At 38.0% G+C, this 24,592-nt stretch overlaps 1 protein-coding gene across 4 annotated transcripts in view; it reads right to left on the reverse strand.

Moving 5' to 3' along the window:
• eps8l2 (EPS8 like 2) overlaps positions 1-24,592 on the reverse strand; it is a 46,191-nt gene extending 21,599 nt beyond the window's left edge. The window contains exons 1-3 of one of the 4 annotated variants that reach the window (XM_017706713.2): positions 24,350-24,592; positions 9,027-9,077; positions 8,370-8,416 (exon numbers count right to left, since the gene is read on the reverse strand). In XM_017706713.2, coding sequence (XP_017562202.1) covers positions 8,370-8,416; positions 9,027-9,061 — 82 coding nt within the window. In that variant the 5' untranslated portion in view covers positions 9,062-9,077; positions 24,350-24,592. Of the gene's footprint in view, positions 1-8,369; positions 8,652-9,026; positions 9,078-21,064; positions 21,141-24,349 lie in introns of those variants that run through there. The other 3 variants (XM_017706714.2, XM_017706718.2, XM_017706712.2) reach the window with 3 other exon arrangements.

Consider the following 24,592-nt stretch of genomic DNA (forward strand, 5'->3'; position numbering starts at 1 on the left):
ATATTTTTTCCAATTTGTTACATATGCATATGCCTCTACACCATAAATTTATTTTTTTTTAATTGCGTTTAGGCCAAATTCTTATCTCAAACTTTCTGTAAAGCAACGTCTCAGGAATCTGGCATATTTTAAATCATTTCATATAATAACTTTCTGTGAGGGAGCTTACAGAAACAATAAAGGTTATCTGGTTCCTATCACCACCACCCAGACCATTGAAAAATGGGCACAAAGCCAGTCCCAAAATGTTGGCATATTAGGAAAATGTAAATAAAAACAGACAGCAATGCTTAGCAAATACTTTTTAACCTGTAATCAATTGCAAAGACATTTACTGTTTCAACTAATCAACGTCATTGTACATATACACTTCTAAATTCTAAATTTCATGTCTGCAACTTGTTCCAAAAAGATGAGACAGTGGCATGTTAACCATGGCTTGCATCACCTTTCCTGTTTACAATGTTCAGTAATCATTTGGGAACTAAGGACACCAGTTGCTGTGGTTGTGAAACTGGAATCTTTTTCCCATGATTGCTTGATATAACATTTTGCTTGATTATAACATTAAGCATGATTAGCTGCTCAAAAGACTATGGTCTCATATATTATTAACATATTATTAACTTTAACATATTTTCAAAGGCAGTTCTGGGCTGCAGTCAGGCCAGTCTAGCACACTGTATTCTCTTACTACAAAGCCATGCTGTTGTAACACATGCAGAATGCGCTTTGGCATTATCTTGCTGAAGCATGGATGTCCTTGAAAAAGCTGTTTTTACACCCAAGCATAATTGCATCATCTGTTTAAGATGTTTTTTGCCCACATTTCAAAATGTTCCAATGTTCCTGGCCTTACATTGCTTCATTTTTGAAACATGTTGCAGTCATGCAAGCTTATTTCAGAATGAGTGCATATTTACAAAAAGGAAAGCAAAACATTAAATGTCTTATCTTTACAAGGTTTTCCTTTCTTTTTAATAAATAAAGGTCAAAATGAACAAAATTGACAAATTACTGCTTTCTGTTTACATTTCCATTTTACATACTATCCCAACATTTTGGTGGATTGGGTTTGTACATTCTGTTACAGAACTGTAACATTGTTTTTTTTTAATTAACTTAAAATTGTGAGTCTGCTATGTTACTTACTTAAAAAGTAATTTTAACCTTTTTTCAGTCCGTTAAATAATTTTGGACACAGAAATGTAAGCAACTTCAGACTCTCCATGTGGTGTCACTAACAAGTGATAACTAATTGCAAGAAAAGAATTCATGTAATTAATTAATTACATGTAACGTCAGAGCTTTCAGTGATATTACTACAGCATTTTAAACCAATAAACACCTGACCATATCTTGTCTAATATGGATTGGTTTTAATAGCATTAATGTACATAAAGCATGCACTGTTTATAAAGCGATGAAGATCGTATCAGACGATTTCCAAAGGACTTGGATTGAGATCAGCAGCAAAAACTGGCCTGTGAAATCTCTAAACAAATCTGTTTGTGTTGTTTAACTGTATCTATCCATCCTTATTAAGCAAAAGAAGCAGAGTGGTTCTAGCTGAGAAGCTGTTTCAGGCTCCTCAGGTTAAGGGGCCAAGGCTAATCATTACCATTAAGCGAGCACATGTTCTAATCAGCAGGCTTAAGGGGTACTGTATCAAACAAACAACACCCACCCCTCCTCCTCCTCCTCTCTCTCTCCCACCCACCCAATCACAGAAGGAAATGTTCCCTCACTTCCTGCTCTCCATTCATTATCCCTCTCTTCTCTCTTCCTGTGTGAGTGAAACAGTAGTGCTTGCGTTGGGTCCGTGTGTGGGCGGCAATGAGAAAGTAGAGCTGTACACTTACATTATTCATGACTGACATTTACGCCAATCGCTTCACAGCTCGCAACGAGAGCCACTTAAGCAGCATATGGGCCGTGTCAGAGCTCGCTGACCATAACATAAGGCTCCTGCGCTGACTCAGGACCAATGTCGACTACCTACCGCCTACTGTTAATAATGACAGGAGAAAACACTGAACTGATCACAGATCAGAATTTAAAAAAAAAACATGAAACCTGGAGAAGGCCTTGACTCTCTCTACTCATCCAAACTTCTATGAAGAATAATTGTAAAGAACAGGTATCAGGGGGTCGTGGGCATCCTCATATTAAATTTAATATGTTTTTTGACCTTTTAATGCCACTTCAAATGTAATTTAACTGTAAAATAATTGACATCTGTAGATTATTGAAATAAATGCTGACATTCTGCCCATAGCGCTTAATCATTCATTTTGAACCAACACCAGGATTGTGTTTGTGAGTAGACGAGATATTTTTTCTGTGGTTTATCTGCGAAACTTTGTGTTGTGCATGCTGAAAGAAAGCCCACCCTAATTTGGTAATTTCTTGACATTTGTATTTACTATGTAATTACTTGCATAATTATTTTTAATGGTTTAAAAGCAAATTTACAGTAATAACTTTCATAATCTCTAACTTTCAATAATCATTCATATATTATTTATATTAAGGATTAAGTGAGCATGAAAGCACATACAGTTGTAAAAGCAGTTGTTACTTCTGTTACTGTCCTCTGTTTTATTTGCATTTACCTGTAAGTCCTGTTAGACATCTGGTAAATGATACAGTTGTATGCAAACATTTGAACACTCTGATCGAATTACATGTTTTGTTGATTTTGTAAGTAAAAATACTAACAAATCCTTTACGAAGAACACACTTAATATGGCATTTTTCTTCACATTATAGTGCACAATTTCTATTTATTAACATTGTAAATTGTTAAAATATAAAATGTTCCAAAATTTTGCATAGACCACATTGATTTTTTTCCCCAATATGTTACAAATAATGTAAATAAACAGTAATTGTGCATTAAGATTAAAATAAAATTGAGTGTGTTCTATGTGGAGAATGCTTCAACTTATTAGTAAACATTATTTTTAAACTTTTGCATATCACTTTATAATGTTCTGTTGTAGCTATTCACTAGCAGTAAAGTCACAGCCTACATAAGCAAAGCTCTCTGCTGGCTTTCCAGATCATTCTATCTGTTTCCTCTGTTCTTCGGTCATGGACTAGCAGGGCTGGTCAGTATGAACCAGCGCTGTCCTGAAGTGACTGCTGAAGAGCAGGTAATGCTATCTGTCTCACCTCTCTCTTCTCTCTCCAGAGTATGACGACACTGTTTTCTTTTATTTTGTTTACGTATTGCAACAAACAACAAAGGTGGCGCCATTTCATCAAGTCGATTCACCATCTGATCTTATCCCAACATCCTCAACAGTCATAGATTTGGACAAGCTGCTTAGTGCAACTCAATTATACACAACAAACCATGCGCTGTTACACCAAGCGACTCAGAAACATACAGTATTGCACTAAAGTAGCCTGGCAAAAAAGTTTAAAACTATTTATTATTGCTGTAAGTGAGATTTGTGCAGTAAAACAGTTTAAAGCATTAGAATAAACACAAATAAACACAAATACCGTCAAAAGTAACAAGACTTTTTGTTCTTAAAAGGTTATCAATTTGTTGGGTAGAAGAACAGAGTTAGGAGAACACAGGTTAAATCAGCACACCTGTATTCATTTAAAGAGGATGGGTTAGATAAACAGAATCGTATGCAAACGTTTGGGCACCCCGGGTCAACTGACATGTTTTGTCGAATTTCTAAGTGAAAATAAGTTAAAATATCCTCTATATAGAACACACTTCTGTACAGTTTAATGCACAATTACTGTTTATTTGTTGAATGTAACATATTGAAGTACAAATAAAACATAAAATGTGGTCTGTGCAAAAGTTATGGCCCATATTACATGCTTTACTAATATGTTGAATTGTGCACTACAATTAGCAATGTCATATTTAAGTGTGTCCTCTGTAGAGGATGTGTTCACTTATTTTCTCTTAGAAAATCAATAAAGCATGTCATTTCACCAGGGGTGTTCAAACTTTTGCCTACAACTGTATCGGATGGTCACTGTAAATACTTCCTCAATGAGAGGTTTGGAAATGGTAATACTACCAAACTGATGGACATAAAATCAAAATGTGTTATTTGATTTTCTAGTTTTAAGATTTTCTTTTGAAAGACATAAATGCAAACTCCCCACAGATAAACAGGTTTGCATATCATTTTGTCACAGTTTTTTACAGTACTGCATTTCACACTGTACTACAATAAATATCATAAAATAACAAACCAAAGCATTAATTAATCTTTAATTTCAATCCTGATAAATATAATCCAGACCTAATTTTGTTACCGTGGCGAATACACCTGTTCTGACGGCTCCTATAGAGGCTCGTCAGTGACGGCATTGAAGCATTGACGGCAGTGAAGTTACCATGCCAACATGCTACAGGGTGCCTGCTGGATGCAGGAAATTAAGTGCCCATGTGGTCAGTGCCATCTGCCCCACACAAGCAACCATCTCCAAATAACCCACACAGGCCAGCACAACCCAAATGGATGCAATATGCCAGGCCACCACACATTTTCACAGAGCTCAGCCTACAAACAGCTTTGGTGAACACTCACACACATATGCAGACTCATGCGAGAAGCAAGAGCTGGAAGAACACGTAGAACAATCTAAGATGAGAAAAAATAATGAGAAAAGATAATGCCCCAGCAGTCCCATCATGAAGGAGGATGAAGCCAACACAGAAGAAAGGCAGAAGATTGAGAATATAAAAGAAGATGAAGATAAACTAAATTACTGTGCATGAGAATAGTTTTGGTCCAGCTGTTGATTCTTATTTGCTTTCACTCCAAGTTGCTGAGACAACCAGCTGCTCCGACCGTTTAAATCTTGGTGGATTCAAAGTGCCACTTTCTCTCCCTCACTCATCCTCTCTCTCTGTCGCTCCATCTCTCTGATAGGTCAGATAAGCCTGCGCGAATAGGGCAGGTAAGAGGCCCACAGGCTCATTTGCATGGCCGGACTGTAGGCAAGCTGAGGCTAGGTGACAGTGCAAATTTTTGCATAGCAGAACAAAGAGAATATTTGCACAGTGTGAGAGTGATTAAGCAAAGCACACTGTGCCTATGGATCTACCATTGTAAAAGCAAAACAAAAAACACTGGTTCACAGGGCAGAAAGGAGGATGCTTCACCAGTAAAGACAATGTTACAGTTAAAGAAGATCCACTGATTTATCAGCATTATAAGATTAAATGGTAAAAAGAAATTGTACAAAGTAAATGAGATAAGCTCATTATTGCATTAAAATGAAAAGATATGCAAATAGAATGATTTCTAAGCATGTTAATGACTTCACATCCTCATTCTGGCCTTCATAGAAACTGCTATTTAACTCTTGTTTCTCTGTTTACTACAAAACAAGCTAAACTGGTAAACTTTAACATTGTCCTGGAAATGTGACCATCTGTCACAAAAAAACAGGTTCTTTTTCTTTCTCTTCCCTTCTCTCTCTCTCTCTCTCTCTCTCTCTCTCTCTCCCTCTCTCTCTCTCTCTCTCTCTCTCTTTCCTGAGGAGCTCACTGGAATACTGCGCTTTTCTTTTCTCGTTTGTGTATTGCCATGATTAAATTTACAGCAAAAACACTGCAGAAGATTGCTGAATGGCACATTCTTCGAGAACCTGGTCTGCTTCCTGTCAAAGTTGTTGAAATGTCAGATCATCCAGTAATTGGCTGGTAATTGTAAAGCATTTTAGCAAAGTGACCAGTACTGTGCAGTCTTGAGTAGCCTGTATCTGAATATTACATTGACACTGGATCAGCTTCCCAACATTTTATGCTGTTTTCTGCTGTTGTTAACTTATTCATCTACAGTTCATTTCACATTAAGTTTTTATTTTTACATGTTTTGTATCCCCACCCTTACAGAAAAGCCATATATATATATATATGTAAAGTGTAATAAAAACCATGTGTGTTTACAAGCAATCCCACACTTTTTTCACATAATAACACATTTTTAACATACAGTATGAAGTGTCCCAAGACCATATGTCCTAGAACAGTCAGAAGCAGGTTTTGTGTCTATAGTACTTTCACTGCCATACACATTAGTATACACATGCATGTACAGGTAGTGTGAGATATCATGCATGCTTTAGCTGCCAAGTTACCCTGTGCCAGATATCAGTGACCATCTGTCATAAAAACACAGGTTCTTTTTCTTTCTCTTCCCCGCTCTCTCTCTCTCTCTCTCTCTCTCTCTCTCTCTCTCTCTCTCTCTCTCTCCCCCCTCTTTTCTGAGGAAATCACTGAGACACTGTGGTTTTCTTTTCTCCTTAGTGTATTAGTATACAGCTAATGACACTGCCATCGCTCAGAAAGAAGGAAAACGCGGTTCTGAGATGCCAGGAAAACATGCCACCTCCTACACACACACTCTCTCTCTCTAAAAGCCTCTTTTATACACCTCTTTAACATGAGCATACACACGCCCAACTGCTTCCACAAACTCATAACAGACACACCCAGACTAGTACAGAAGCGGACTGTGTACATTCAGACACACATACACGCGCACACCTACACACCTACACACACACACACACACACACACAAACACACACATATAATGACAAAGACATTAGTTAACACTGAGACTCCAGTGAATGATTACCAGGACAGAATTATAAGGTAGATTTTACAATGAAAGTATGTGAAAAGGACAATAACAGTTGCCATAGCAATGCTTCCAAAACAAAGTACTGTGCAAAAGTCAGAGGCTATCTACTATTTTTTTTTCAGTCAAATTGGCTATTTATTATATGTTATTTAGTTTAGTTTTCATCATCAGAAAACACATTTAAAATTTCACAGAAGCCTCAACAACTAAATAGAAAATCTACATTTTCTGAATTTTTCAGGTGTTTCAGTTTTTAAAAGAAATGCAGAAATGTTTTTTTCAAACCTCAAAAGTTCAGTCTTAGAAAGTTTGTTGCATTTTCTGTTTTTGACAACCCAAATAATCCCAAACACATTCAGTGATGTTGAGGTCTGGGGGTGTTCTTGGGGTGTTCAGTCCACTGTGAGAGCATCATCAGCTTCTTTGCTAAGAAACTTATCTTCTTTTCTTGGTAAAGACTTCTTGAGAGCTACACATCGTTTCAGACTCATAGTGTTGAGGTGTTCTTCTCACAGTGGAACATGGACAGAAACAGCTGTGGGTTTTTTCAGATCTGAAGGAAGAGTAGAGCTTGATTTTCTCCTCTCTCTCAAAGATGAAAGTACTGTTTATCTGATAGTGACAGTTTTGCTGATCCACCAGGTCAGTTGTTAGGAATCCCATTTACTCTATATTTTTAAACAGTTATCTGAACCTTAGTTTTAGGAAACTTGAGTTTTTATCATGTACTTTCCTTCAATTTGTGCTTCCTTATTTAAGTGGATTATATCTAATCTCCTCAGAATAATCCTCCTAAAAATGAATAAGTTGTACTTATTGGCACTATGAATGACTTTTGCACAGCACTGTACATTATCCAAACACCACTGGAATTTCAGTCATGTCGCCATTGATAAAAAAATAAATAAATACTGCATGGAACTGTGTGCTCATTCAAGGTATCATTTTGACATTTTTCTCTCTGTATCTACTTTTCTTTCTCTATCTATCTTTCTCTCTTCCTCTTTCTCCCTCTCATCCCCCCCCCCCCCTCTCTCATTTCCTGGCACATTCATTTGATTAGCAAATGTCAATTGTTATGGTTTGGCTCAATCTCAGTGTAGACGTATCAGTCTCAGTCTCAGTCGCTCTGTATGTTAACAGCTGTGAGACCCATGTAAATCACATGCACTAATACTGTTAACAGTCTTTAAAACTGTGGATGGAATGCAGAAGCGAAATTATATACACAAATACATACATAAAGAAACATACAGCACATAAAGGTGCCTCAATCCCATAAAAATCAAAAGCTAAAGGGCTATTTGGATCTAGTAGTAACTAACAGGAAGCCCAGAAAAAACTCACACAGAAACGCTGCTTTATATAATGATGGATTTTGTGTTACACAAGCTTAGAGTAAAGTTTGAGTAATTAGACACTACGCAAATACCAATATCTTAATGACCAATGCCAATAAGTCACTATTTTCCTAACTTTGATATACATTTGCAATGTTTGGCCACTTCTGTTCATAAATTCATTCTTGTCTCACTGCATAAAAAGAAGCTGTCATTTTTAAATATTAGAAAAAATAAAAAGCAAAACAGAACTTCAGAGGGTTTGATACAACAGTGACAAAGGCAGAAACAAATATCTAAGTGGCATCATACACAGTACAACCCCACTGTACTCACAGTCACAGCCCTACATTCGAACATCTATACACACAGATCCACATCTCTGGCTTACCGTACAGGGCCTTGGCGCTGATCTTGCTGTCAGATCTGGCCACCCCACTGCAGAAAGAGGAAGAGGATGAAGGAAGATGATTTCTGCTCTTCATCTCTCAGACTACACTGGCTATCCAAACACACTGTTACCCAGCACGCAAGTGCCAGTTAGCATGAAAAATGTTGGTTTACTGATTTACGTCCACAGATGAACAGCTCTTAAAGAGTTTTCACTTAGTGACACTGTGACAGTGTCTGGACAGGACTGGCTAAGATTATCTACAGGTTCCCAGAGCATATGGGAGTAAGGAGGGGGTGAGAGAGCAAGAGAGAGAGAGAGAGAAAGAGAGAGAGAAAGAGAGAGAGAGAGAGAAAGAGAGAGAGAGAGAGAGAGAGAGAGAGAGAGAGAGAGAGAGAGAGAGAGAGAGTGAGAAAGAGACTGAGACCTGTGGCCAGCAGGGAAGGCAAAGCAAACATTCCCTAACAGAGCTACTCTGTCAACTGAGACCCTGACGCACACACTCTCTTTGCACACCAAAACACACACACACACACACATACACCCACACACACACACACACACACACACACACACACACACCTGCCCAAACATCCACTGGTTAGTGATTTTCATGTGTAACTTATTTGCGAGTGTTTGTAAGGATGCTATACTCACTTGGCCTGCCTAATTGGGGGTCCCATGAGATTCATGCTCTACGACATCCACCTGAGAGAGAGACAGAAGGGGGGCATACATGGCATGCATCAGGAGCAAGTTGAAAAATCATCTTACAACACAGATGGAAATATCTGACCCAGCTTTCTGATTATTCCTGTCATGATCGTTGAATTCCAGCTGATAACTGATAGTCATATAGTCATGATTGCAAATGAGATGTTTTTGTTTATTTTCTAAGTAAAAATAAGTTAACACATTCTTAAAAATTAATGCATTAAATATGGTTAAATATATTGGAAAAACATAAAATCTAAAAGGTTTTGCATAGGTCAAAAAATTATATTTAACCCATTCCACTCTTTTCTTTGGATTATCAGTTATTTCATTTACTGTTTTATATTGTACAACCTTTTACATGAAAAAGTCAAACTATATATTTTTTTTCCTGACACCTTACTTTAAATATGAGGTATCAAACAATGCCATACCATGTACAAATGACTTTTACAAAACAATGTCACGTATACTCAGGGCTCTGCTGTGGTTAATGATTGAATTGGCTTTTTGTTCATGCAACTATTAAAGTACATGCCTGAAAGCAGCCAAACTGACTGATCTCTTCCTTGCTAGCAGTTTTTTAGTAGGTAATATGACAATGTGCTGAGAGACATGATACACGGATATACAAGTTTTTACAGCAACACAGACTCACATAAAGAGACAACCTTACAAATGTCACTGAAAAACACTTATTGTGCAAGCATGCATAGCTGCTTAGCTAACAAATTAACAAACATTCCCCTAAACATGTTTTAGTATCCAGTTAAAAGTTAATAGTATAACTTTTGTTGTTTTCTTAATATCCATCACTTGTCCTAGTTTCCCACTGTCTTTTATTTTTGTTAATTTGTTTCAAGTCAACTGATAAAAACATATCTATTTCACATTCTACTTGTGATCCAGTATGATTGTGAAACCTAACAACTGTGGAAAATTATTGCTATTGCAAATTAATTGTGCTCAGGTGGTTATGTAATAATTGTGACAGGTGGATATACTTCTTAATGTGACAGGAAGTTGATGTAAAGCTTATTAAACCACATCTAAACATTTCAACATCACACGATCCTTCCACTCATTTACTAACTGTACTTTTTCAAGCACTTCTCTTTTTTCTCTCTCTCTCTCTCTCTGACTTTGCTTTCTTCACTATAGTGTGGGCAGTCTGGCTAAAATAAATAATTTAGCTCAGACTAGGTCTATGGCGTCTGACTCAGCCATACACTTACTGCACTGTTCAGACCAATCAGCCAAATACCTGGATCCAGTTCTAGTCAAAAAAAGTGCTGTGCTGCCCACCCCTCAACCATATCCACTCTACACACTTTCCATTCTCACTTTAAGAAACTGCTATGCATTTCATCACTTTGGAAAAACAAAAACACTGTAACATTATTTGATTAGCAAAAAAATAAATAAATTAAAAAATCAAACCTGCTCTGTTGTTGGTAAAAATGTATGTTTTGCCACAATTCCTCAGGGTTATTTCTTGAAAATGGGGTAATACATTTAAGTCATTTCAGACAGTGCTATAATGTCAACTCAAATATTCATGAAAAGAGGACTGAACACCGGAACGGAGACAGTGAGTAGCTGTGTGTGATTGTGTGTCCGAACGTGTGAAATAGACGAGCCTTATTACATATTCACGTCCACTTACATAATCCACCACATCAGTCAGGGACTCTTAATCTCCCAGTGTAAGGTTTATCTGGACTGGTGTCTGCTGTTATTAGTGTGTATTATTAATTGGTGTTAAGTTGGGGTAGATCGGGTGTCAACAGGACTTTAAGTGTTCCAGACTGGGTGGTTCTGGCACAATGAGCCATTGGTGCATGAAGACTTCCACTTTAAACTTTATTTAAGCTCAGCCATCTTCTACCTGCTATAGTTGTCCCCTTCTGGCACCTGAGCAAGTAAGCAGCATGTGAGAGGTGTAATTCATTCCGGTTATCACCGCTGTAGCCTTGATTTCCAGCTACCGTTAGAGCCTGGATCAATCACCATGAGAAATTAGGAGTAAGAAAAGTAATTGTATGAGCCTGTCACAGTCATATGGCTGTCATCAGGTAATAAAATGAAAGACTGAATTAAACAAATTAATTAAGCAGTTTCCTCAATGAATTAAGATAAAAGATAAAAAAAAAATCCAAGACAGCTAGTCTTCACTGAGCTACTGCCAATCTGATTAGTCACCCAGCCTTTGCTAATATTACAGCCGTGCTGGCGGCAGAACAATCTGTGCAGAAGAGAAACCAAGCCCATTTTCCAGATCTCTGTGTCAACATATTGTTGCTGTATTATTGTCTTTTGAATTTTTTAAAATTATTATTTATTTGAATCACTTAGAAACACCAGCTGTGTTTTATGTTACATGTAGAACTGGGTGATATGGCCAAAAATGATATCACGATAAATTTCAAATCATTATTTCTTTCAAGTCTGAAGGCTGATTTTTGCTCCTGGGTGGTTAATTGCTGTTTTGAACTATCCTTTATGGTTGGAACATGACAAACACTCACCAAACAGTGGAACATTTCACAAATCTGTCATGAGACAGCAGAGAAAGTTTCTGGTCGGTTGTTTTTATCAGCTGGAAAAGCATGGCCGCAGTTTTTGTTATAGTCATAATTTAAGAAAGAAATTATTCTTTTTAGCTGTCTGGTGACGAGTGCTTGGCTATCCTATTATAAATGCTAAACAAGTGGCTAACAACAGAGCTAAACTGCTTAGTTTCTCAACAATGTCAGCTTAGTACGAACAGCAAATATTAGCTGGCTCGGTAGGTTAGTGATGGATTACACCGCCTCACTGCCAACAGTCCTCCCACATCAGAGCATATCACAGTATTCAGACACCAGCTAGCAGACGACTGGATTTCTCTGTAGTAATTTGAAGGGTGAACAACAATATATCTAACACCAGACAAACAGAATCCTCCTTTTAGGTACATTTAAACTGAAAATGGTGCTTTTGTGTTGTGCTTGATCTACATTATCATCAATTCGCCGTGCTGTGCGAGTGACAGAGCGCTGCTTCAAGTTAGCCAGCTGCTAAAAACAGCTAGCCTGTAAAAATAGTGCTCTCTGCTCTCCTGCTTTCCAAAGCCTCACAGCCTCCTCAGTTTACTTTCATTTAATTCACTGTAATTCACAGGGCTGTAATTCACATGAACCCACTTCCTTCTTTCACTTTCTTTTCTTGGGAATGCACTAATCTTAAATATGACTGTTGGAGCGCTGTAACTGCGCTTTAGTTGAGAGGAGCAGACATGATTTAACGCTGCTAAAGCTCGTTAGGATGTATAGAAAAAAGGTGAGTTCTCTCTAAACCAGGTACAGTACAGTTACGTCACTTATCTTAAAATAAACGTTAGTTTCTAATTGTTTGACCAGAACAAATAAATCATATCTAAACATTTCCTTTTTTCTACAGCAAACAGGCTTTGGGCAGCAGAAGGATTGCATCCCTGCTAGAGAGTGACGATTGGTTGGTGAGCAGAGCAGCTCATTGGCTGTTCACGCTCACTGACGTCATGGACCTCCATGAGGCACCGTTTTAAACTCCTATAACACGAGTTTAAAAGGTCTTAAAAATATAACAGCGGAGTTAAACTGTTTTATAATGATCGCATTCTTTTACATTAAAAATGTTTAAGCATTTATAAACTATGATTTTGCTCAAATGCTCCATATTAATCCTTTCATTCTGGACTCACTCAGGAGCGCCCTCTAGCGTTAGAGAAACCCCAAAGACATTGGAGAGTGGGAATTCTCTCTACAAGTTCTCTGGTATATACCTCTACATTTCAGCCGTTGCTAAAGACTCATCTCACTAGTAGCCCCTCCCGTTCTAATCACGTTGAAAAACTCAGAACACTCTCCTGGTGATAGCTGAGTAGTGCAGCCAACAGTGCTTTCGCTAGAACATAAAAGTGTGAGAATTATACTGAATAAATAAAGTGTATTACATTGAAAATTTATTGAACCTGTCCTATCGCTCTATTGAGGATAAAGGGTATATCGCAATATTTATTGTATCGAAATCTCCCAGCCCTAGTTACATTTAAATATTTTATGATAAATGTCATTTTTTTCTTTTCCTGCAAAGTTACCATATTGGTGATACAACATTTTATTCTGACAGTGACAAAATGCAACAAAACAGAGAGATTCAGAGCTGTGCAAAAGATCATTTGCTTTCATTTAGACCTCAACAACTAAAACAATTGTGATTTTCCATCATATGGCCCCCCTGATAACAGCGCTGTTGCATTACAGCAAGAAGGGCCTGGGTTTGATTCCCCTGCCAGCTAACCAGGGCATGTTCTCCCCATGTCTGTGTGGGTTTCCTCCCATGCAGTCAGGTCATTTGGAGATGCTAAATTGCCCCTTGGTGTGAATGTGTGTGTCTGCCCTGTGATGGACTGGTGACTTGTCCAGGGTGTTTCCTGCCTTCTGGCCAATAAGGATAGACTCCAGCAACTCCTGTGACCCATGAGGATAAATGGCTTATATAATGTGTGTGTGTGTGTGTGTGTGTATTACAATGGAAATAAATCTTCAACAGAAAGCTACCCTTTTACAATGCAAATGATGCAGGTGCACTGATACCTCTGCATGAGAAATTAGAGCACATAGATGTTATTAAAACAAATATTCACACAACAACTATGCTGATGGTTAGGACTGAAACAGTTGTTTGTATTGTAATAAGTTCAGTCTATATTGCTGTCATATTATTAAATCTTTTTGATAACCCTTATCCAAAAATTTGGGATAAGTGTTATCAAAATTGGCCTAAATTATTAGCCAACTGTTATCGGATAGGCAGAACTTTGTGCTGAAAATTAGTACAGATATTATGCAGACAGGTGAGATTTTCAAATACCCCACAACACATGAAAAATGTAAGGCATAACTAGCAGAAGGAGGTTATCCTACCAAATGAATTAACCCATCTCCTCAATGAAGATAAATAAGTGAAAAACAATCCAAGACAACTAGTCTTCACTGGGTTACTGCCAATCTGATTAGACATCTAGTCATTGCTGCTTGGCCAATATTATTGCCGTGCTGGTGGCAGAACAATCTGTGCAGAAGAGAAACCAAGCCCATTTTGCACGTCTCTGCATAAACATATTGTTGCTGTATGAACAAAACCTTGTCTTGTCATTTTAATGATACTTTGTTTTTTATTTATATCACTTAGAAATGCCAGCTGCTTTTAATATTAGATGTAATAAAGCTTCAGTCACAAACTGCTGCAAACAGCAGGCCAGATTTCACTACAGAAATACCACCATTAGCAGGCTGGACCCACTGTAAAGTATAACATTGCATATGCATGTTATGCAAAGCTGTGCCACGCGCTCCACCCCTCCCCTTCATGAAAGAGGTAATTGTTGCTGTTGTTGTTCTGGTGCTGTTGGTTAGTTAGCTTAATTGTGGTATGTGTTGATTGTGTTGTTTCGTGGTAGGCTGTAGTGAGATAGTTGGGAGGGGGGGCGTTGTGTCTACTATTAAGAGTGACTTGCCTGCTCAGTGGCTCTGTTTTTTATGTGCCTTTTCTACTGGTGTAAATAAAACTGTGTTTCTGATGGCAAAAATAATGACCTCTCCCACGTCTCACACACCAACACCACAATATGTACATTCTCCATGTGCCTCAGAGCTAGGCCTGTGAGATACTCTATGTCCAGCACTAACTTTGGATTCAGTCTAAGGTCGTCCTAAACAGAACAACAAAACAAAGTTAACTAACAACAGAAGGAAGTTACTTATAATCCTTTAATTCAGCTGTTTCCACTTCAGAAGCTGCTGTACAGCGAAGAGGGACCCCCAGATTTCAGGATTGTTAGACGCAACTGCCTAAAACAATTCTCAAAAAACAAAACTTTTTTTCCACCATTATATCTCTGCCTGAGTCTGAGTATTGAATTTCAGTGCTTAACTTGACTCTGGGCATGAAATAAACGGTTACATGTCAACAATCTGATTGATCACTGCTCAGCTCATTTGCAAAATGCTCGTCCAGAACAGGACAAGCTCATCAGTGGCTTAATGAGTTAGTCAGATGTGTATACTGTGGTCCCTTGCAACAGAGCCCATTATGACAAGGTCTGTTGTGTAAAATATGGAAAAATGAAATGTAAACAATGAAAAAATACAAGATGTCACTGTATATGTCACATATATGCTGCTTATATATGCACCCTCAGTTTAAAACACCTTCTTAAGTCACTGGCAACTGGAAATGATTACTGAGGCCGTAAAATCCTTTAGCTTGTGTTACGGATTAAAATTTTAATCATGTAATCTGTAACCTGTAACAGAATACATTTTGAAAGTAACATTCCCAGGCCTAATGTTTAATTACTGTTATTTGATAAAACATGGTGCTTAAAGCCAGCTTCATGTGCTCTAATAATTGACACTCACCCTTTTGGTGATACTGGTGTCTGCACAGACTTCACTCAGACTACACTCATAGACATTGTTTCACCTGCCTCACAATACACTGAGTCCTTCTCATATTCATAATAACATAGCATCATTATAGGCTTCTAACGGTAGTCATTGATTTTCGTGGATTTAACTCTCATTTTCACTGTCATATGCTCCTAACATTAGTCTCTGGTTTTCACTGGTAACAATGACTAATTTTCATAGACCTATTTCTTATTGTTACTATGATAGGCCTCTAAAAGTAATCATTGGTTATTACTGGTTAATCTAAATGCTTCTAACCCAGATTTTCTGTAAAGCTACTTTGTGACAACATCTGTTGTAAAAAGTGCTTTATAAAATAAACTTGACTTCACTAATTACAGTTTGCTTATTTTATTATAATTAAACACCTTTGATATGTTGAGACTGGATGCAAAGTGTTTTACTGGTAATACAGCAGAACCCAGAACACACATTAAATAATGCTAAACTGCTCAGACAGGCTCTCTGGTATGACTCTTTCATTTAGGATATATTAAGTAGAGTTCTAATTGTGCAAAGCAATAAGCAACAACTTGAGGAAACCTGCTTTTTGTGTCTTTACTTGTAAACAATGGAATCCAAAGTCCTTGTACATAAATAGGAAAAACAGTGTGGTGAATCATGACTATTAGCCTAGGCCTTCAATTCAGCCCATAAAGGTCAAAACACAGGGAAAAAACCCATCTGGGCCTGCAGTAGTTTTATTAGCTCTAAGCGATTGACAGAAGCTTCTAAAAACATTCCATGTTGTACTTGAAGCCTGTGAGAGACATTTTAGAGTATATTTTACTTTGTAACGGTTTCACAGTGACTCTTTCAGCAGTGAGCTCTGCTATAGACCAACACTGTTGTTTTCCATTTCTAACAACCCGCTGACTAGGCTGCCACTCATGACCACAGTCAGTGCTGTATCAATGACTTTAAGAAGGCCTAAAGAGATTTTTTCACTCATGAAATTGGTCCCACCCATTGGAAGTCAACATGTGATTGGTTGAATCACATTCACATTCAAATTCACTTTGTAATTATGCTGATAGTTAAGTGAGGTATGTTTACTTCAATACAAAAAAAAATCCTGATGCTGCCCTGTTCGGGTTCCGCCATGACCAGGTTCTATTTTCCATGCTTTACTCCACCCTTTCTGTTTTTCATTCCAGTTCATAGTTTGTTTATTGTATGTGCTATCTTGGAAACATTTGTGTGGAGAATTGCTGTGAGTGAGTGTGTGTGAAGTTTGGGTCAATGACAGGATACTTCACGCTCACAGACTATACAGAACAAGCGGCTATGCTTCTCGTGTAACAGATGGACTGATACAGGTTAATAGTTAATGGTGCAGGCACCTGAGAGAACGTTCTGTAGTTATTGCCACAGACATAAAAAAACATGAGCTGTAAAAGATCAATTCAGTCACGCTGTGTAACTATAAAACATTTGACTTTGTGACCGTCTCTGGTCAGAATAGTTTGCACAGAGAGATTGATGCTGATTCTCAGTACTGCTTACGCTTAGACTTTCCCTTTTCATATGTTACAAAATATTTGCTTTGATCCCTCTCTTTGGTGGTTTAAAGGACCCACATATTTCTTGTATTCTGTTTTTTCCTGGAGCTCAATTATGACATTTGTTCACGGTCATGTACTACATATTTAACTTTAACATGACCATTTCCCAGCCTCTCTTCATCCCTTACTTTTCTTACTGTACCTGTAAGACTGAATATGTGAATGACCTCTGTTCTCACTGGCTGCCATGTATTGCAATGAATTCAAAAAGCAGTCCAGGCTGAAATGCTCCATATAACTCCATCATGGATGGGTGGGACTAAACTACTGTAAGCTAAGTTGGCAGATAAGTAATTGCATTGACTATTTTCCACATATGGACTGTATGAGCTGTGGAGTGAACAGTATGCACTGAAACTTTAACGTGTTTAAAACCTTCTTTTTCAAAAAGGAAAATCTAGTTTTCCATGATATAGGCCCAAATAATTTTAATACAAATCTTGTATCAGTACAAATCTTTTTGGAAATTAGGCTCTGATTTTTACATGTTCAGACAATTTTCAAGATGAGAAGAAATGAAGGTGCTAAAAGGTTATATGGGGTAATGCCATAGAGGAACTTTTGGTTCTCTACAGAACCTCTCAAAAAAATCATTCAGAATGTTGATTTTAAATCATTAATTGTAGAGACACTTACCAACTGTGATTTTTTACACAGTGTGTGGTGATAGGAGAAGACTCATTTACTATCCAAAACACCAGTGAACCTCTTTTGAGTTGTTATATGTAATGTTGATGATGGTAGAATGGTGTTATATTTGAGTTTTTTTAGGACTATTGAGCCTTACAGAAATCTGCATGAACCTAAATATGTTTTATTCTAAGACCTTATCTCAAAACTAACACAAAACAATGTCTCGGGCATAAAGCAGTGTATTCATAACTTTTCATGTAATAACTTTCTGTGAGGGTGGTCTGGTTCCTTTCCTTTCATCACCACTGTGAGGAATTCTGAGTCGATAAGTTTCTCTAGAATGGAGCGTTTTGTTGCTGTCGGAAGAAAACGTTGTATCTCCAAAATGGTAACTTTACAAGAGAAGGAAAAAACATACTTTACTTTTAATGCAAGCCAATAGAACCAGACGTCTTTCCAAGTTATTTTGGGCCGTTACTTTTAGTCCATTCATCATGAAATTTACAAACATTGTAAAAGGCCACGAGTGTTTTCAAATTCAGTCAAAAACTGAAAAATGTCAAAAATGGAGATACAAGGTTTTCTTCTGACAACAGCGATTTGTTTTTTTTTATGTCCCTTGTGACATGAAGCTGCATTAGCAATGAAACTGCTCAAGTTCGTGTCAGAAACATCCTGACTGCTCTCTCTCTCTCTCTCTGACTTCCTTTCATTGTGGTTATATGTGAATTTTACTGTATGCGAAAGACTTCAGTGATTTACTGTCATTTAAATAAAAACAGCAATTCTGATGTAGGAAGTAATTGCGCCTGTCAGGGATTTCTATCAGAGGAAATCAAAACAGGAAAAATTACTGTTGTTGCTAATGATCTTAATGTTCAAAATGTATTATGTGAGTATCAATTAATTTATTTATTGTACTGTATTAAAGTTATTCTTCAGTCATCCAAGATAAGAAATTTAGGAACCTTTAAGAGCATATTGCTGTTGTTGGGTCAAAACCTTGTATCTCCATTTTTGTTGTTTTTCAGTTTTTGACATAATTTGAAAATACTTGTTGGCCTTTATATTGTGTGTACATTTCATGACAAGTGGACCAAAAGAAATGGTCCAAAACAACTTGAAAAAACGTCTGGTTCTATTGACTTACATTAAAAGTGGGTTTTTTCTTCTCCTGTAAAATTACCATTTTGGAGATACAATGCACTTAGGACTCCGGGCAGGTGTGCTCACTGCCCCCTAGTGTGTGTGTTCACTAGTGTGTATGTGGTGTTTCACTGCATGGATGGATTAAGTGAGGTGATATTTCCCCATGGTGGGACTATTAAGGGTCATTTAAAAAAGCCCTCTTGTGCTTTCAAGGTCATGTGGTACAGAACCTTGGTGCAGAATTATAAGAGGCAAGGCTAATTGGTTATATACTGAATGTTTGACAAATCAAAAACAAGACATACAGAGGGAGCCCAGCCTAAACACATCTCTCCGTGTCTATTTGATTTTGATTTGCCAACAGAAAATAAGTTGGATTTTAAACATGAACACTATTCCCCAAACTAATTCCATTGCGCCGCTTGTAAAACTCAACGGGCAAAGTAGGAGCAAAGGCAATCAGATTATACTATGTGCCAACTAGTGCAACAGGTGAACTGATCTGCAATTAGATCACCTCTTATTGGCAAGGGTGGTTAATACACTACCTGATATGAGCAGACGTGCATGTGCATACGTGTCGACTGTTGGCCAAAGTCAAGTAAATGAAGAATTCTAAAACAGACAAACGTGCTGGTTTTTAAGACTTTTTTAAGACCACTGACATCCACACAGACAAAGTAATACTTTGAATTTACTTCTTTCAAACATGTACACCATATTCACTTAAATAAAATACATTACATCGTTTTTTACAAACAACAACGTTGTCTTTCATTTTACTAACTTTTATCTATGTTGATATATAATAATATATTCATAACAAAAGAATAATCTAATAATACAGTAATATAGTATTTATTTATGTGAAAATCATGTACACATTTGAATGAATTTATCACTTTTTCAGTGCTTCCCAAAGCTTATTATTATAATCATATATACAAATAAAAGAAAAGCAATTCAGGCCATGCATGCAAATTAAACTTTAACGAATGATTCACAAACATCCCACATAAACTAGACAAGGTACAAGTGAAGTACAAGTTCCCTGTTGAACTCTGATGAGCTTTTGCTGTGATAGCTGACATTCTGATATATTTCCTCCACAATAAGTGTATAGCAGGAAGCTTGGCAACCTGTGAGTTGGCATGTTTGGGAAAGTGGTGGACAGAGTTGTACGGTAGCGAGGACAGGAACACTGACCCCATCATCAGAGACTAATCAGATAATCCTGATCGAAGGAATAATAAATCTGCGTTACTGTACAATCGTGAATTGCATCCAGAAATTCAGAGCTGGTATCTTTTAGATATGAAAAGCCAGAGCCATCAGCACTTTATGAAGAGCTGTTCATGCCACTGTACATAAAGCGTAAGAGAATACAGGACTGTCATGATCATTATATTAACTAAGTCATTTTCTGGTTATTCTCATGATTAAAATCAGAGTTAAAAAGACAAGACAACAATAAAAATGGGGTCACTTGGATCTATATGCAAATTAAGTAAACTATTAAAATGCTAATTTTGTTGTATGTGTGTAATAAAAAATATTTATACAAGAGTTAGTTCCAGCCACGCAAGCTGATTGGTTGAGAAGTGTTCTAACTGTGCTGATATTTCGCTGCAACAGAACATTTTGTTCACAAACACTGTATCACTCCACTAAGACGCCGTTGCTAAACAACAAGTTTGACAGTTAAACTGATTATCCTGTTCAAATGAATTTATACATTATAAAAGCTATGAAACACATATAAATATATTGAATAGATTCTTGCAAACATAAAATGTGTCCTTTTAAATAACTTTCACATTTATTGTTCATCATTTTTAATTTTAGAATGTTTTAAATAACAATTTTCAAAGCCTTATTTGACCTAATAAGAGAAACTTTCAAAGATTCCAAAATACTTTACTGGAAAACGTTAAACAAGCTGTTTAACAATGGAGAACAACAAATATGCATCAGCTACCTATCAAAGAGCTTCTGCAAATTTATTAAGATGATAAATTGGAATTTTATCTTTTTTTATACCTTGCAATCATGACAGCCCTAAGACAGTAACTAAAATGAGAAAGCAAGGAGCAGCGCTCTCTTTACAAGCAGTATTCTAGAGTGTGCACATACTCACAGATTCCTGCACAAATCTATCCTAAATCACAGCCCGCACTAGCATGGCCCTACTCAATAAACTCAGACTTCTGTTATCTCCATGGTGATGTCTTCAAGCTTGAAAAGCTACAAACAAATGTGTTCTCTCTTGTCACCACTCCACTAAGCTCCACTTTATTGATTCAAGTTCATTGTGTAAGCTTCAGTAAACAGATGAGCAGGCGGAGATAATGGCCGCTTAAGCTTTGCTCCATGCAAATGAATAAGCCTTTAGGAGTGAATCAAACATACAGGGATTGAAAGCCATAATGGTCAGCTAAGTGCCTCCATTCTGCTCTATCTGTAATGATGATTGGTAATCTGGAGTCAAAGTGTTTGCCTGTTCTTATGAAACAGGCTGTGAGGAGGACAGGGAATACCAAGCGGAAGTGTAGATCATAAATGTCACCTGCTGACAGGTGCATCAAACGTAAGCCCATCACTCTCTGAGAGATAACATGGCTACTATAAACTCCCTTTAAGTCACTTAGGCATTTACACAGGCACCGGGACAGATCAAACAGAGTCTAACCAACTAGCACTGCCACAGTGATCACCTTAGTTCCAAACCCAGCATGAACGTTATTCAATTCAGATCAATTCTAATTTATCTGTATAACTGTTTTTACAACTGGCTTTGTTACAAAGCAGCCTTATAAAACTTCTCCAGGCCCATAGTGGGCAAGGCGAGGGTGACAGTAGCAAGAAAAAACTCCCTAAGAGCAAGAGGAACAACTCAAGACTTGAGGAGAACCCATCCACTACTGGTCAGCATAAGCAAGGTGCAAAATACAGGGTGTACTAGTGCGCCTGGAACCCCCAATTAAATTCTTGGACCTCCTGAATGTCTCAAAATTCCAATTCTGGGGTTCCCTGAAAATAAACTTATTATGACATTATGCAGTGCATTAGGGTTAAATAGAGACTCAAGTACAAATACATCGAAAGATCATTGTTTAGCTGGTTCGCCCACAATCTGCAAGCTTCTGTCTTTGGTATTCTTAACTACCTAGAGATACAGCACTGGTCTGCCTCAGGGTGGTGTTGCAGCAAATTGGTTCATCCAGTTAGCCCTTCATAGCCTACCAACTGTAACTTTGCCCGGGATAGCTCTGAAAAGCTTTAGAGTATGATGTAGCACAGGTGGAAAGAGTGAATTATTACTCATTTCTCAAACTGGAGACACTAGACATGTGTGTAAGGTCTTAGTTAAGACACAGACATGAGATGAACCTACAAACTCCACACAGAAAGAACCCTGGTCCTGGGAATCAAACCCTTCTTGCTGTGAAGTGACAGCATTACCCACTGCACCACCCCATGAAAGAACTGTTAAGCCAAATGTTTTGTTGCCACTGAAGCTAGCATCAGTACCACTATGCTGAAGCTAGAGTAGCCAAACAACATGGGACTCCTTGAACACCAAGGGGTATTTTGAACACTGGGCACCAGATAGCAAACCATAACACAACAAGAGCAATACGACTTATGGGATCGTGAATGTGGAAATGACTAAGCAATATACAATAATGAATAATGAAAAGGAAGGAACAAATCAGCCACATAAATGGCATTATTATATTAACCAATACTTCTCAGAGTTTGTCTCAAAGAAATGGGAATGAGAATGAAATCCATGTTTTCCAGGATGACATGTTAGTATGAACTGGTAAGGAACTCAATATTGAGTGAGACAGGTGTAGTATGTCTATGACTGAGTATCTTTACTTAAAGTTTGTGCAAAGTTCAGCCAACAGCCACCCAAACAGCCCAGAGAAGGGGAAAGGCCAGAGCACAAACATCCAAATGTTGGTTTAGCGTGTTTAGAAAATGTTCTAGAGCAGTGCGACTGATGGAGCACATTCTAGAGATCCCTGGACATTTGGGTTTACCAATGTTTTCTGAGTTGATGTGCTCTGATAACTGCCCAAACAAATTAGGTCAACAACCATACTGAAAACATAACCTAATTCAGGTAAGAACTGCTAATATTTTGACAAAATAGCCTATGGGGATGCACATCAGAGTCAGCCCAGATTGAAATCAGGACATTTTTGCTCAAAACACAAGATCTGCAATTAGCCAATTTATTATTTTGGCAGATCTGTGTTTAAATTGTATGAGGTCAGTAACGGAAGCCAGGTAAGTTCATTCATACTGTGCTTGAATGCTGCTACTTCACCCGTACCAAAATGGTGTAGCGTTATTATGCACGACTCTTTGTGATGCACATGCCCTTACTTTGGGTGTAGTATTTGTCACGATTGGCCCCTCCCAGTCCTGTCCATGTGTTCGTGTTGTGTTTTGATCTTCCATGTGCATTTGTTTTGGTTTCCTAGTCTGGCCCCTTGTTTTGGTGACTCCTCCCCTGATTATTCTCACCTGTGTTTACACCTGTGTCTTGTGAACCCTCGTTAGCCCTCTTGTATTTAAACCCTGTGTTTTCATTAGTCTAGTGCTGGTCTTCATTTGTCTGAACTGTTATCTGCTGTGTTGGATGTTCTGTTTGTTCTGTTCTGCTCTGCTTGTTCTGGTTTGTCTGTCATGTCTGCCCCCCCAATCTACCCGTGTTGGCCATCTGACTTTGGACCGCTTATGACCCTGATTTTGGATTTGCTCTTAATAAATCTCGCCTTATCTCAGCACGTGCATCTGTCTCCTCGCTCCACGTTACAGTATTTTACTTCAGTGAGGTTATTTAACTAGGCAACTGATTTAAAATGTAAAATGTACATTTTAAATTTGGCCCATTAAAGAGCAAAAAATGTTGTCTATATTGCAAGTTTGGCAAATATGTTAGCACCTTTCATGCTTTGTATTTTTAAAAAGCCAAATAGCTAAAAATCAGCTAAAAATCATCCTTTCTTACACTTTTTAAACAGTTCAACCGTGCTGCGTCCAGCTGTATGCTGCTCAGGTGGTGAATGGTTTACTAGTTTTTTCTAGTTTACATGGATTCAGTTTTCACAAACTCTCTAGTGATGAGGGCTTTTATCCACTGATACCATTCAGAGCCAAGACACATACCAATAGCAAATCAGGCAAAAGTTACTAACCAGTTGTTATGCATGACCTGCAGTGAACTTCATCTTGTTCGAATCTTTCTGGGCTCCTTCAGGCAGCAGCTAACAGCAACAGCAACAAGTCACCCTTTCAATGGCAAATGTACACGAGAGATGCTGCACAGCTTCACTGACAGGACCTGTCTGCGTTTTTGGCCTCCACAGCCCACATACAGTGCCTGAGAAAAAAGCCGAGCTCTTACCCGAGCAGAAGCAGCACAGCTCTGGTCCTCTAGTGTTCCTTCGTCCGTCCTGTATGTGTGTTTTTCCGAAAATGTAAGACGCGGGCGAGTCCGTCACGCTGCCAGTTCCTCCATGAGTCAGTGGCGAGCAGCTGAACTTTGCTCTCGGAGTGACAGCAGTAGCCAAGGAGACGCGCGGCGCCTCGAGCGCTCCGAGAACACAGGGAGCAGTGAGAGGGCGCGAGGTCGCGCCAGCAGGTGTGT

Source organism: Pygocentrus nattereri, chromosome 11 (assembly GCF_015220715.1).
Source record: "Pygocentrus nattereri isolate fPygNat1 chromosome 11, fPygNat1.pri, whole genome shotgun sequence".
In the NCBI taxonomy this organism is placed as follows: Eukaryota; Metazoa; Chordata; class Actinopteri; order Characiformes; family Serrasalmidae; genus Pygocentrus; species Pygocentrus nattereri.